Source organism: Saccostrea cucullata, unplaced genomic scaffold, assembly GCF_032062105.1.
Source record: "Saccostrea cucullata isolate Sc308-1 unplaced genomic scaffold, CSIRO_AGI_Scuc_v1 ctg163, whole genome shotgun sequence".
Taxonomy (NCBI): domain Eukaryota; kingdom Metazoa; phylum Mollusca; class Bivalvia; order Ostreida; family Ostreidae; genus Saccostrea; species Saccostrea cuccullata.
The window spans coordinates 472,563-485,893 of NW_026933609.1; the positions used below are offsets into that span (position 1 = coordinate 472,563).

General features: G+C 33.9%; 1 protein-coding gene across 1 annotated transcript in view; it reads right to left on the reverse strand.

Moving 5' to 3' along the window:
• Nucleotides 1-862: 862 nt before the first annotated feature.
• Nucleotides 863-13,331, reverse strand: part of LOC134238728 (integrator complex subunit 11-like) — a 29,978-nt gene continuing 17,509 nt past the window's right edge. The window contains exons 5-18 of the mRNA XM_062720849.1: nucleotides 7,572-7,683; nucleotides 7,295-7,411; nucleotides 6,748-6,846; nucleotides 6,362-6,535; nucleotides 6,135-6,254; nucleotides 5,657-5,752; nucleotides 5,423-5,545; nucleotides 4,870-4,959; nucleotides 3,858-4,020; nucleotides 3,624-3,734; nucleotides 3,326-3,390; nucleotides 2,803-2,945; nucleotides 2,032-2,158; nucleotides 863-1,902 (exon numbers count right to left, since the gene is read on the reverse strand). Of these exons, the coding sequence (XP_062576833.1) occupies nucleotides 1,834-1,902; nucleotides 2,032-2,158; nucleotides 2,803-2,945; nucleotides 3,326-3,390; nucleotides 3,624-3,734; nucleotides 3,858-4,020; nucleotides 4,870-4,959; nucleotides 5,423-5,545; nucleotides 5,657-5,752; nucleotides 6,135-6,254; nucleotides 6,362-6,535; nucleotides 6,748-6,846; nucleotides 7,295-7,411; nucleotides 7,572-7,683 (1,609 nt within the window). The 3' untranslated portion in view covers nucleotides 863-1,833. The remainder of the gene's footprint in view (nucleotides 1,903-2,031; nucleotides 2,159-2,802; nucleotides 2,946-3,325; nucleotides 3,391-3,623; nucleotides 3,735-3,857; nucleotides 4,021-4,869; nucleotides 4,960-5,422; nucleotides 5,546-5,656; nucleotides 5,753-6,134; nucleotides 6,255-6,361; nucleotides 6,536-6,747; nucleotides 6,847-7,294; nucleotides 7,412-7,571; nucleotides 7,684-13,331) is intronic.

Below are 13,331 nucleotides of genomic sequence, written 5' to 3' on the forward strand. Positions count from 1 at the left end.
TTAGCATTTAAAAAGAAAAATAGAATAGTGTTCTTTGATTTCGTTGCTTAGTAGCAATATTTATTGCAATCAGATTAACATTGTTGGAGGAGTAATCTATCGAAACAATTAAACCAAATTTGACACTTTCAGTAACCATGGCAACACAATTTAACAAAATCACGCACAATTTAAAATTGTGTATCTTAGTGCCGTCTACTTATGTGCCAAATAATTATGAAATCAGACAAAAACTGTTAAAGGAGTATTGTTTTAGAAGAATTTCACAGAAATTCCTATTTTTTGTACCATTGCATCACCATTCATCAGAATCAAAAACTATAAAAAAAAAATCAGACCCAAAATGTAGGAGAAGTAGTGATTTAAAGGGATTTCACAGAAAGTTCTGTATTTACTAACCATAGGAACAGCGTTCATCAAAATAGAAAACAGATGCACTAGATTGTGTATCTTCGCGTAGCCTACTTGTGTGCAAAATTACATTGAAATCGGACCAGAACTGTGAGAAGAGTAGCGTTTTAAAGAAATTTCACAGAAATACCTATTAATAGAATCATGGAAACACCGTCAATCAGAATCAATAATCATTGCACTTAATTATGTATTTTAGTCTACTTGTGTTTTGAGATATATGGAAATCGGACCAGAACTTAAAAGGAGTAGCGAAAATTTGTTGACGGACATCCGTAAGACTGTGATTTATGTATATATCTGAGTTGCTATGCTACTCAAAAAAATCTAGAAAATAATCACTATTAAATACTATAATTTACCATTGTATCTAAGGAAATCTTACATTGTAAATACTCACATCCGTAAGATTGTGATTAATATATGTACCAATAATTCTTTGAAGGACAGAATGTGTTAAAATTTTAGTTTAACTAAGTTCTTCATCCTGAACAGCTTTTAGACATATCCAAAGCTAGTTTGTCTTTTTACTGCACTAAAGTAATACTTTTCTCATTTGCACAGCTAATAACAAGAAAATAAGAAAAAATATGTAACTTTTCCCCACTAAAACGTTTTTTTTTTAAATCATTGGTTTTTATTATCACATCAGGTGAAGGCAGCAGAGGATTAACTCCTTACAAGTAAATACAGATGACCTGTGTGATAAAGGCTTATTTCTCCATAAAAACAAATATCATTAGAAGTATGTGATGATGTATGATTCATCTGATCTTATTACACAAATATTTTATCTCTTCTACATGAAAAATACCTTCCACATGAAAACAACAGCTGATCAAACTCATTATGTAGCACTTCTGATCAGGTACAAAGCTGGTAAATATATTTTTATTATTCACTATCTATCACACGTGTTGACATCATTATTTCTATCCTTTATTTGTTCATCACAAACATACTCCAAGTTTATGGCAGTTTGTGCATCATTAAAATGGCACCGTGTTTGCTTGCTGATACAACTAATAAACATTTTCATGCACTTTAGTCTGCTAATCAATATGTTTGTATCTTGTGATGAAATATTTGATATGCACTCTTAATCCTTGGGTAGGTCATATTAATATGACACTCGTGCTGTCTAATTATCATAGGATTAAGTCTCAGTGTTTGGTTTCATCACACTTTGAGATTATTCTCCTTCACAGAGCATCATGACAACTATGAATGGTTGTTAACGTTGATATAAATCAAAAGGGTTCAGAGTCCAACAAGTCAATGCTCTGCTCATCTCTGGATCTATTCGTTCATTAACAATCAACAGTTACACACAGTCACCTTAAAATTCACTGCTTATCTGAGCTCAATCAAAGAAGATAATCTCTCTATACCACATCATCTACAACAAGATATCATCTGTACTCATACTGCCTGAACCAGTGAAGGGTCCTCCCTCAACAGCTGAAGAAGGAAACTCCCAATATCTTCATCCTGTCGCAAAAATAGAAAGATAAATCAATAGGAAAATGGCTGTTTTCAAAACAATGTTGTGATATCATTAAATTCAGTAAAATTAAAGTCATTAGAGTACATATATAAGGGGAGAATGTATAGCCCCACCTGGTGAGACCAGGACACAAGGACAGACTTTGTCTCGTCTTCGTCACCAGACACCTGGATCAGGACGGATTCGGATATAGATATAGAGCCATCCGAGGAATAATGGATGGAAAAATCCTTCAGCTTTCTACAACACAGGGAAAACATCATAAGAAAACATCATTTAGATTTGATATAGAGCCATCAGAGGAGTAATGGATGGAAAAATCATTCAGCTTTCTACAACACAGGGAAAATATCATTAGATATCATACAGGACGGATTCAGATATAGATATAGAGCAATCCTAGGAGTAATGGATGGAGAAATCCTGAAGCTTTCTACAACACACGGAAAATATCATATGAATTGTACAGCATTCCTTGCTGTAGACTGGTTTTTTTATCTATCCCTAATTAGCATTAAATCCCTAATTAGCATTATTTTTGTGAATAACAAGGTATGGATGACTCTTAATACCAAGTCAAAAATAAAGAGAATGCAAAGATAACTTTATGCATTTATAAATAGTGAAATAAGAGATTATAATATTTTTAGAATGAGTCAGTAAAAAATTTTGTTTTAAAATTTCTTCAAAGTTTTTTTTTTGAAAGCACAAACTTCATTTCAAAAATATCAAGTAAATTTTGATGGAAGTGCATTTTTACTGCATATAGTATGTGTAATTTTTAAGTTATAGTTTACTAATTACTTTAAAAATGGTGCAATCTAATGTGATGAACCTTTTTATCTTTTTGATTTTTATGTATGTGGTAACAACAGTAATTCTACCTCTTGACTAGCTGGTAGATTTTCTCTGCGGCCTTGTTAGCGGGTCCGTCTTCCTCTATGGAGATGGTGGAGGTAAACCTCAGGTGGTGCTCCTCCACCCCCATCTCCTTCAGGGCCTGACTCGGGTCAATGATCTGCAGCCTCTAATAGCACAAAATGACACACACATTAAAATCCACCACTCAGTTATAACAAAGTCACTAGGACCTATGAAATTACTTCGCTATATCAGTTATTTGTTATATCCCTATAAGTAATTCGTTAAATTTATATAGCTGTGGATCCAAGATAACTTCGTGAATTTGCAATACCCTTGTTCATACTACATGAGTCATACTGTAATTGAATGAATTTGTACAACTTTTTAAACATTATTGTGATAAGAATGCAATCATATAGAAATTAAGAGATGCAGTGAGAAATTATATTAGACAGTGGAGGAATAGCATACAAAGTCTATACGGAATTCTGTTCTTTTTAGCACAGGTAAAATTGTCATAAAGCTGTTTCTCTTATTGCTTACATTTCCCCTCATGACTAAGGCTCCATGTAAAACTCTGGGTCTTTTAGCATCTGGGGGAAGCAGTCCTAGAAAATAAACAAATAAGCATTTGAAAAAAATAATTATCTGCCAAAAAAAAAGGGGGATATAATACATGAATATGTATATAGGACTATGAAATTAACAATAACATGTTCAGAGTATGTATATATCGAACACTCAGCTGTAAATATCAGCTGTTAACAAAATCTATTTCATTAACTTGCTCTTGTCTCAATACCATGAATCAGATTTAAATGTATTTGCCCTTAAAAAATACCTGTTTTTGATGCTTCCCTCTTTAATAAAGAGAGTGGAATGTCCACATGAATATTATGCATTGTTTCTATGGTGACAGTCTCCCCATTAGCTGGTTTGAAGCAATCAATACCTAAATAATCAACATCATATTCTAATAATCTTTTTTATTAACCTTGTTCAAGTAAAATTAAAATTTTTTTTCATTTAAGATATTCAGAGTCAAGATACAGGGAAAAAGTACATAAAGCTGTACCGAATTCCTGCTGGATTTTGTTTTTTAAGAAGTCCATCTTGGCAGCCTCTCCATGGACAAGCATGACATTTCTGGGCTCACACTGGGAAATGAGCTGCATGATTCCCTTGGCATCAGCGTGAGCACTGAAGGACATATACTGTACAGACAGCTTCACATCCAACTGTAGATACATGTATACCAAAATTACCGTCAATGTAAGGAGTAAAATAAAACGAAGTGTTGCTCAACTAATTACATGTACCATGTCTGTGGAACTGGGAATGCTCCCTCTCCACACACATCCCCAGTAATTTTGTTTATACAGTGTATGTTGTATGTATATACATGTACTATTTTTTATTTTTATGAATTTGTCCCCAAAATAATCATCTGAAACCATTAGTTTTGTGCTTGCCCCCTCCCTTCCTACATTGAAAAATGCTCCCTAGCCTGATGTTGCCATATTTTTCTTACCAAAAATGTTAATGTAATCCTAAACCCAAACAGTTATTTATTCAAATTAGCACACTATTTTTTTTTTTTGCAAATTGGAAAAAGGTTGTGAACTAATTTGAATTATATTCTTTTTAAATTCAATTCTCATGATTTTTTTTTATGAACTTAATATGAATAAATTTTCATATGTAAACCATTTTTTGATAAAAAAAACAAAACATGTAGCTACCGTAAATCTGGAAATTTTTACGTCGATTTTATTTTGCGAATTCGGGTCAAAATGCTGTTGATGAATTTTTACGTTTCAAAATTTGGCAAATGACCACTGCTTTGTTTACATTTTCTTATTGGTAATTTATTTCTATAAAAAATATTTTTTCAATGACTAAAAATTTTTACAGCAAAAATTTTCAGATTTACGGTATAAAAAATATTGTTTTAAATGACTTTAATTTCAGTTTACTTACATATATTTCTATTTTCTCTATTTATATATTCTTCTTGTGTTAGTCCCTAGGATTTAACTTAGAGGTGTACTCATCCTTGTTTGTTTCTGATGTGATATTGTACTCACCATTTGTTTGTTCTCCAGCTCTAATTTACGAGCTCCATTGAGAATTTTATGACCAACAGTTCCAGCTACACAATATCCAGGCATTATTACCTAGTAAGAAAAACAAATTAGGCTTTGTAAATCTGCAGCAGAATCAAAATTTTCTTTGAAATAATATTTATCAAATGGTTACTTCAATCCAAATTCATTATTAACCTATAAATTTTTTAACCAATCATTTCAAAGAACAAAGAAAGGGATTTGCAAATGCCAAGGTTGTTGAAATATTCTATCTGGACACATTCATAACACAAAATTGGGATTTAAGCACATATTATACACATTATAATATTTTTTCACAAAAAAATCTCTGTATGCATAGATTTTTTCAATAGATTTGGTTGACAGATGCTATGAATGGACTTTTCTGTGTAACATTAACATGTACATCATTGTACAGTAAATAAAATTAGCAGAGGTGTGAACATACTGCTCATGATTATAATTTCTAACCCAGAATTCTGCCAAACTTTGATCAAAATATTAATCATTAAAACAATTAAAACTTGCATACCATGTTGACATCATGAGGTGCCCATTTCTTGAAGATCTGAAGAGACAGACCCGCATGTAACATTCCTGGTGTGGCAAACACCACCATAGGACCAGGATTATCAATATAGGCTCTGTCAAAGGGCTAATAAAGGCACAAACACATATTAGTGTTATACTGGCTAGTCCTGGACTTAAATCAAACTTAAATTGTAATTTACAATTAAAGATCCATAGAATAAATTCCTTTGTTTACCTTGATGTGCTTAAACTCAAACATATTCCGTTGAACAAAAGTTTTCTTAATTTTCTGACTTGTCCATGTAATAAACATCTTGTAGTAGTGGTTGGCCTATAAAACAGGTAACAAAAGGTTTTAAAGATAGAAAGTAGCAAACAATTCATATATGTCTAGCACATTGATCATATTACAGAACACCAATCAAAAGTGGTACCAACTTTTTCTGAGACCTAGTGAGATGTGGTACCCACCTTTTCTGTGAGATCTAGTGAGATGTGGTACCCACCTTTTCTGTGAGACCTAGTGAGATGTGGTACCCATCTATTTTGTGAGATCTAATATGTGGTATCCACCTTTTCTGTGAGACCTAGAGAGATGTGATACCCACCTTTTCTGTGAGACTTAGTGAGATGTGGTACTCACCTTTTCTGTGAGACCTAGTGAGATGTGGTACCCAATTTTATTATGAGACCTAGTGAGATGTGGTACCAACCTTTTCTGTGAGGCCTAGTGAGAAGTAAATGGGAACTTTTATGTTCATTCTTTCCCAGTAACTCTCTAGTAAAATACACAGTTCTTGTGCTCTGCCAAGGGCAAACACTGGTATCAGGACCTAAAGTTATGGTTAAAAAATTAATGGTAAATATTGAGTTCTACTGTTGCTGTTTAAAAAAAGCATCAGATTTGCAAGATTTATTTGATAGAATTTCTTTTTGTTACCTTTCCACCTTTTTCCACACAGTCATGAACTTTTTTCAGGAAATCTCTTTCTCTGCAGCGCTTAGAATCTCGTATTGTTGTAGCGTAAGTTGATTCAGTAATGAGTAGGTCAGGGCGGCATTTGTCAATCCAGGCTGCCCCCAAATGCCTGTCTGGAGTCATATTATAGTCCCCCTATAAATAAAATTCTCTTTTTATACTTCTGAACATTGCAAAAGCATCACATGAATAATAGGAGATAACTCTTTGTCATTTATCCTGAGCACTAAGCAAATAAAATTGTTCAACACATTAGTAAATTTAGAATTTCCAAGGGTTAAAAAATCCAATCCAAATGAAATTTTTTTGATAGAAACAATGTGCCATATTTCTTATCTAAAACTCACTGTATACACAACAGACTGTTGTCCGACTTTAATATGAAACATTGCTGCACCAAGGACATGGCCTGCATAGTAAGCCTTGATTTCCAGCTCCTCATCAACCTGTCAACACCAAAAGGGACAAGATTTATATTGTATTTATATATTTTTGTGCTAAATGCTTTGTCAATATAAATCCATAATAATGATGAGGAGGTGAAAAGATTAATGATTTTTAAATAATATGCCACAAATGTTGAACCTTGTACTGTACAAGTGTCAAATCAGCAACCAAAATCTGAATTTTTACTCACAATGAACAGTAAGTTAATTCTTACATTTATCTATATCATTTAAATATTAATAAATTAAAGAGGCTTAATTTTTCTAAGAAGTGATATTTTGACAATAATTACCCACCTTTATTCAATTTCTAAATTCTTCAATGTTATGACACAGTAAAATTTCTAATTCAACAACACAATGCTGAAATAAGTCCTAAATATGACATGTAAAATTTACATAAATTTAACAGAATTCATTAAACTTTCATTGGGTTATATATCCAAACCTGTTTAGTTTCATGCAGATTAACAGCTATAACTTTTTTCATGCAGTTTTTAATCATTTCTGAGGTAAAGAAATTTTCTTCTCCTTTTCGTTCGACTGTGATTTTTCTGTAGTCTTCCTACAAATATTTAAAAATTTAGTTAAAAAAAATTCCTTCTACACTTTATGAAGCCATTTTTAAAATTTATTGTGTTTGGTCATTTTCATTTAATATTTGCTAATACATGTTACGATATACAATGATTTGTCTAAAAAATTATGAAAGATATCAATCGTACTAGAAGTATAGGACAGATGGCCTTGGTTGGATGAGTCATGTATATAGGGCCATCATATCCGACCATCTCAGACATATACGGCAAGGCTCCACAGTGGTCAAGATGAAAATGGCTAAAACAAAACAAATTCTTCTCAAGTTAAAATAGAAGTAGGTGAGGAGCAAAAGTCTGAATAAAATTGATTCTCTAGTGAAGCAATTTAAGTGAAAGGATCAAATGATGTGATACTCAGACTAGGAACAGGTACATATATATTGGAGGAAATACACCAAACACTTTAAACAAGAGGCCCAGGGGCCACAGCGCTCACCTGAGCACATCAGCCAGGAAAAAGCACAAATCAGATCAGAACCGAGTTTACTGAGGGGGGGGGGGGGGGGGCTTGAATTATAACCCCCCAGAGGGTCATGATTTGAACAAACTAGAATCTACACTACCTGAGGATGATTCCATATAAATATCACTAATCATGGCTTTGAAGTACTTGGAAAAGAAGATTTTAAAAGGTTTCCCTATGTATTCCTATGTAAAACTTTGGTCGGCCATTTTGGCCCCATCCTAGCCCCGGGGGTCATGATTTGAACAAACTTGAATCTACACTACTTGAGGATGATTCCACATGAGTTTCATCTTTCCTGGCATAGTGGTTCTTGAGAAGAAGATTTTTAAAGATTTTTCCTATATATTCCTATGTAAAACTTTGGTCGGCCATTTTGGCCCCACCCTAGCCCCTGGGGTCATGATTTGAACAAACTTGAATCTACACTACCTGAGGATGATTTCACATGAGTTCATCTTTCCTGGCCCAGTGGTTCTTGAGAAGAAGATTTTTAAAGATTTTTCCTATATATTCCTATGTTAAACTTTGGTCGTCCATTTTGGCCCCATCCTAGCCCCGGGGGGTCACGATTTGAACAAACTTGAATCTACACTACCTGAGGATGATTCCACATGAGTTTCATCTTTCCTGGCCCAGTGGTTCTTGAGAAGAAGATTTTTAAAGATTTTTCCTATATATTCCTATGTAAAACTTTGGTCGACCATTTTGGCCCCACCTTAGCCCAGGGGTCATGATTTGAACAAACTTGAATCTACACTACCTGAGGATGATTCCACATGAGTTTCATCTTTCCTGGCCCAGTGGTTCTTGAGAAGAAGATTTTTTAACAATGCCATTAATTTTTCTCTAATTCATAATTATCTCCCCTTGGAAAAGGGCTTGGCCCTTCATTTGAACAAACTTGAATCCCCTTTACCCAAGGATACTTTGTAGCAAGTTTGGTTGAAATTGGCCCAGTGGTTCTTGAGAAGAAGATGAAAATGTGAAAAGTTTACAACGACAACTACAACGACGACAACGACAACAACGACAGACAACGGACAAATTTTGATCAGAAAAGCTCACTTGAGCCTTCGGCTCAGGTGAGCTAAAAAAAGATCACTAGCAACAAGGTCCATAGCTTTGATATTTAAATGGGGCCCTTATAAATACATTTTTAACAAGAGGCCCACGGGCCTTATAGGTCACCTGAGTATCATGTAACAACTTTCCAGCAATTGTATTTGGTTCGTGTTTTAATCCAAAAGCCATGAAATTCACAAATTTTGAAGGAGGCACCATTGCTTATCAAAAGGCAGATTTCAAAGCATTAATTTATTTTTAGTCATAGTACCCCCCCTGGTACCCCTGACCCAGCGGCCCTGAAATTATCTATTTTGAAAGAGGCCCCTTTCTTCATTATAAGGCCAGCATTTTTTTTTATGTTTAGGTTTACTGGTAGTTATGAACATGAGAATAAAAAAGTCCCGAAGGAGAAGGAAATAAAAAAAAAATTTTGATAAATCAATTATTAACATTTGTACATTCTTTTTTCATGCTATTCTAATAGGCTCCTTACCACTGGACACATAATGCTTACAAATAGGAAAGCAGAACATTTAATTGCTTATTTCATCATCTGCCAGTTGGGGCCAGTTATATAAATTTTGTGATGTTGGTCAAAACATATTTTAAAAAATCAATTCTTTAAAAGTCTTTCAATATATCTTCATTTTTTTAATATGTGTTAGGTGAATTGTAGACATTATTCTAAAATTTACTTGATGCCTAAAATTATAATTCCCATCATAAAACAGACAGGGAGTATTGGGGAGTAGGGTGAACATTTGTTTTTCAATTAAGTGTAAAATAATTTTTCTGGCTGATACAAATGATACTACATGCATGTATATATTTGTATATTCTTGCCTTTTAATAGTTGAATTTTTTTTTTATTATTTCTTTAGGTTATTGTTTATTTCTTCCTCAAATGGACTTAACTTCTCCCATAGTTTTATTCATTACATCTGATGCATAAGCAACCCTTTTCTGAAGAATGATGCTTAGACTGTAAGCTATAACAGAGACCTAAACAATGTTGCTGGCAATATGCAATAGCTACCACGGGCAGTTTAAAACCTGGAGGAGGAAAATAATTTACAGACAGATACTTTTGAAACGAATACATAATTATCTCACCAGCATGTCATTGTGCAACAAAGTCGTCAGCATTTTATTTCTCCTTTGAACGGGTGAAACGTTTTGAATGGCACTCGTATCGATGAATTTTACACTAAACCAAGCTATCTTGTCAGATCTAGCTTTATTTACCCGCCGTGTCATCTTAAAACCGGAAGTGAGAGTTCGTAAATTTGAAATCTCGATCCCGACTCAAATTTGACATCGGAAAGAAAAAAATTGTTTTTTTTTCTGAAAATTCAAAACCTTGAGTGGAGGGTTTGTAAAACTGAAAATAAAATAAATCCTGGCCTTAAATATGTAATTAGATCATTAGTATACTAGTGCTAATTGTAACGGGGACCGTTACAGATGTTCCCCAAACGCTCCCCAACTCCCTTCTCGTGCCATATTCCCTGTAAGTTTCATTAAAGAAGGCAAAATCTATGCATTTAAGACGTAAACAACGTTTTCCCGAAAGTATACCAAGTATTTCAAATTTAAGCAGTGCAGGCGTGCGCATGAGATTGCATGAGCGTGATGACGATATCATCTTGTCTACACTTTTTACTCATTGCACGTGCACGCACGTGCATGTTGACCATACCTTCTTGTAGAGTCCATTATGTCTGTCTATGTTCTTAATCCCATCTTGTTTGGTTGAAAAACAAGGGAGTTATAGTCATTTAAAGTTTAAGCCAATCAGATTGCAGCACACATGCATGCGCGTGTTTTCATGACAATTATTATATATCATATTGTAGGACATCTTAAAGTATGCCTATGTTTTAAATTTCAAAGCATTTTGTAAAAAAACAGAAAAGATATTGAGATATTTGTTTCAGCCAATCAGAGCAAAGCACACGTGCACGCACGTGCATGCATGTGAATGGTGACCATACCATCTTGTAGGAGTCCTTTATGTCTATCTATGTTCTAAATCTCATGCTGTTTGGTTGAAAACCAAGGGAGTTATAGTCATTTAAAGTTTCAGCCAATCAGATTGCAGCGCACGTGCATGCGCGTGATTTGATGAAAAATTTTATATATCATATTGTAGTACATCCTAATGCATGTCTATGTTATAAATTTCAAAGCATTTCATCATAAAACAAAAAAGATATTGAGGTTTTTGTTTCAGCCAATCAGAGCAAAGCGCACGTGCATGCGCGTGAGTTCATGCAAATTTGACCATGTCATCTTATCTACACATCTTATATATCTTTATATAATGAGTTTCAAAACATTTTATCAAAAAATATAAAAGTTACAACCATATTAAATATATCGGTCATTTTACTCATTGCACGCGCCCGCACGTGCATGCGAATGCGCGCAAAATGACCTTCGTTCAGCACATCTACACAACATGCCTACTAACCCTAAAAAGGTTTTAACTTAGTTTGGTGAACAGTTTCTGAGAACACTCGCGGACAAAAAAGTACCGGAGAACAAATAAGAAAAAGAATAATAACTAGAAACGATCTCGTTGCTAGCAACGAGAGGTCTTCCGTCTGATTCCGGGAAAAAACGTAAAATCGATCTGAAATAGTAAAAAAAAAAATATTGCACACAAGGGGGATTGAATCCAAGTCGCCAGCATGAAAACCTAACGTGCTAGAAATTACGCTATTGGGACCTCTGCTCTAAATCTTCTTGTATACATGTATATACCTCTGTATAACAGTACTTTTGTCTTAGAATTATGAAAGGTGAATCACTATTCATAATTTCGCGCCAAACGCCACGAGTTAATCCTCGCGCCTTTTCTTTGCAATGTTCTACTTAACAGGTGTGATAGCTTCAATGAAATAAAAAAAACGTTCTTATAGCCTAAAAATTGTATATTTAACACATTTTACAAATTCCATATCGTTTGTAAGCAAGTAACACTAAAGCAGTGAAACGGCTATGAATTTTAACTTTTTAAAATTTCCTGTTTATCCCCAAAGTGAATGAAAAGGTTGAAATGTTTCGCCGTAAAACAAGGCTCGCCTTAAGGTCAAGGAATTGGATACCATTTGTGCTTAAAAATTGAATAAGATATTTGAGACAATAATTTTATATAAATTGCAAATGATGCAACGTGAACGTGTGCATCTTTCTATTAGTTTTATATGGCACAAGTGTGCAAGGGAAAAACAGTGGTTAAGTTCTATACCGGGTACTTACTGTATTCATTGGTATTCTTTCTGGAAAAACTATTACTTATAACTATGATTTAAGATCTGTTTTTCCGTGGTGCAAATCAGAAGTTTTTAAGTATCGAATTTCATTTGCACATATAGTCTTTTTTTTTTACTTTGAGAACCAGCCAAAACTAATCATAGAAGACGTTTAAGAAGGACTTAGTTTGACAAAGAATTGCAACGTAAATACGACGTGACAATCGAAGTATTCATTTACATTTCATTTGTCCTTATGTTACTTTCGTTCAAACAAACGCTCAGCTGCCTCCGTTAACCCTGATTGCGAAATGTCGGAGTTGACAGAGACAGCCGCCATTTTGGACCCGCTTCAGATTTTTAAATGTTAATATCTAAAGTTTGGATGTATCAATATTCAAACAAATTATACAGTATGCAATATGAGAAGGGTTTCTATTAACAATCTAAAAATAAATGAAAAATATTGAAAAACAAAAAAGTTAGAAAATACGGACTTTTTAATTTTGCTTCTGTTAGCAACCGGAAGTACTGACGACACACGAAAAGGTGATTCTGCAAACCTAAAAGCCACGAACTATTGTCTCCAATAAGTCTCCAGTTTATAACTTTAGCCATTTTCGATAAAAAGGGGCGACAAAATTGCATTTTAAAATCAGGAAATCGTCCATAACTTGGCACCGGAAGGGAATTTTCCAAAACAAATTATAGACTGCACAACTTCATATAATGACGCATTTTTTGTGAAGGTTTCGTTGAAAACCGCTGAATAGTTTTTGAGAAATCGCGTGCACAAAATTTTGTCAAAAAAAAGAATAATAATAATAATAAGAAACAATAGAATCACTATAAGGTCTTCCGTGAAGACGGAAGACCTTAATAACTAGGGCTAATTGTAACGGGAACCGTTACAGATGTTCCCCAAACGCTCCCCAACTCCCTTTTGTGGCATATTCTCTGTACGCTTCATTAAATAAGACAAACACGATGCATTTTAGACTTCAACATTATTTACCCAGAAGTATATCAAGTTTATTCAAATTTCAGCATTGCACGCATGCGCATTTGAATGCATGTGCGTAATGACCATATCATCTT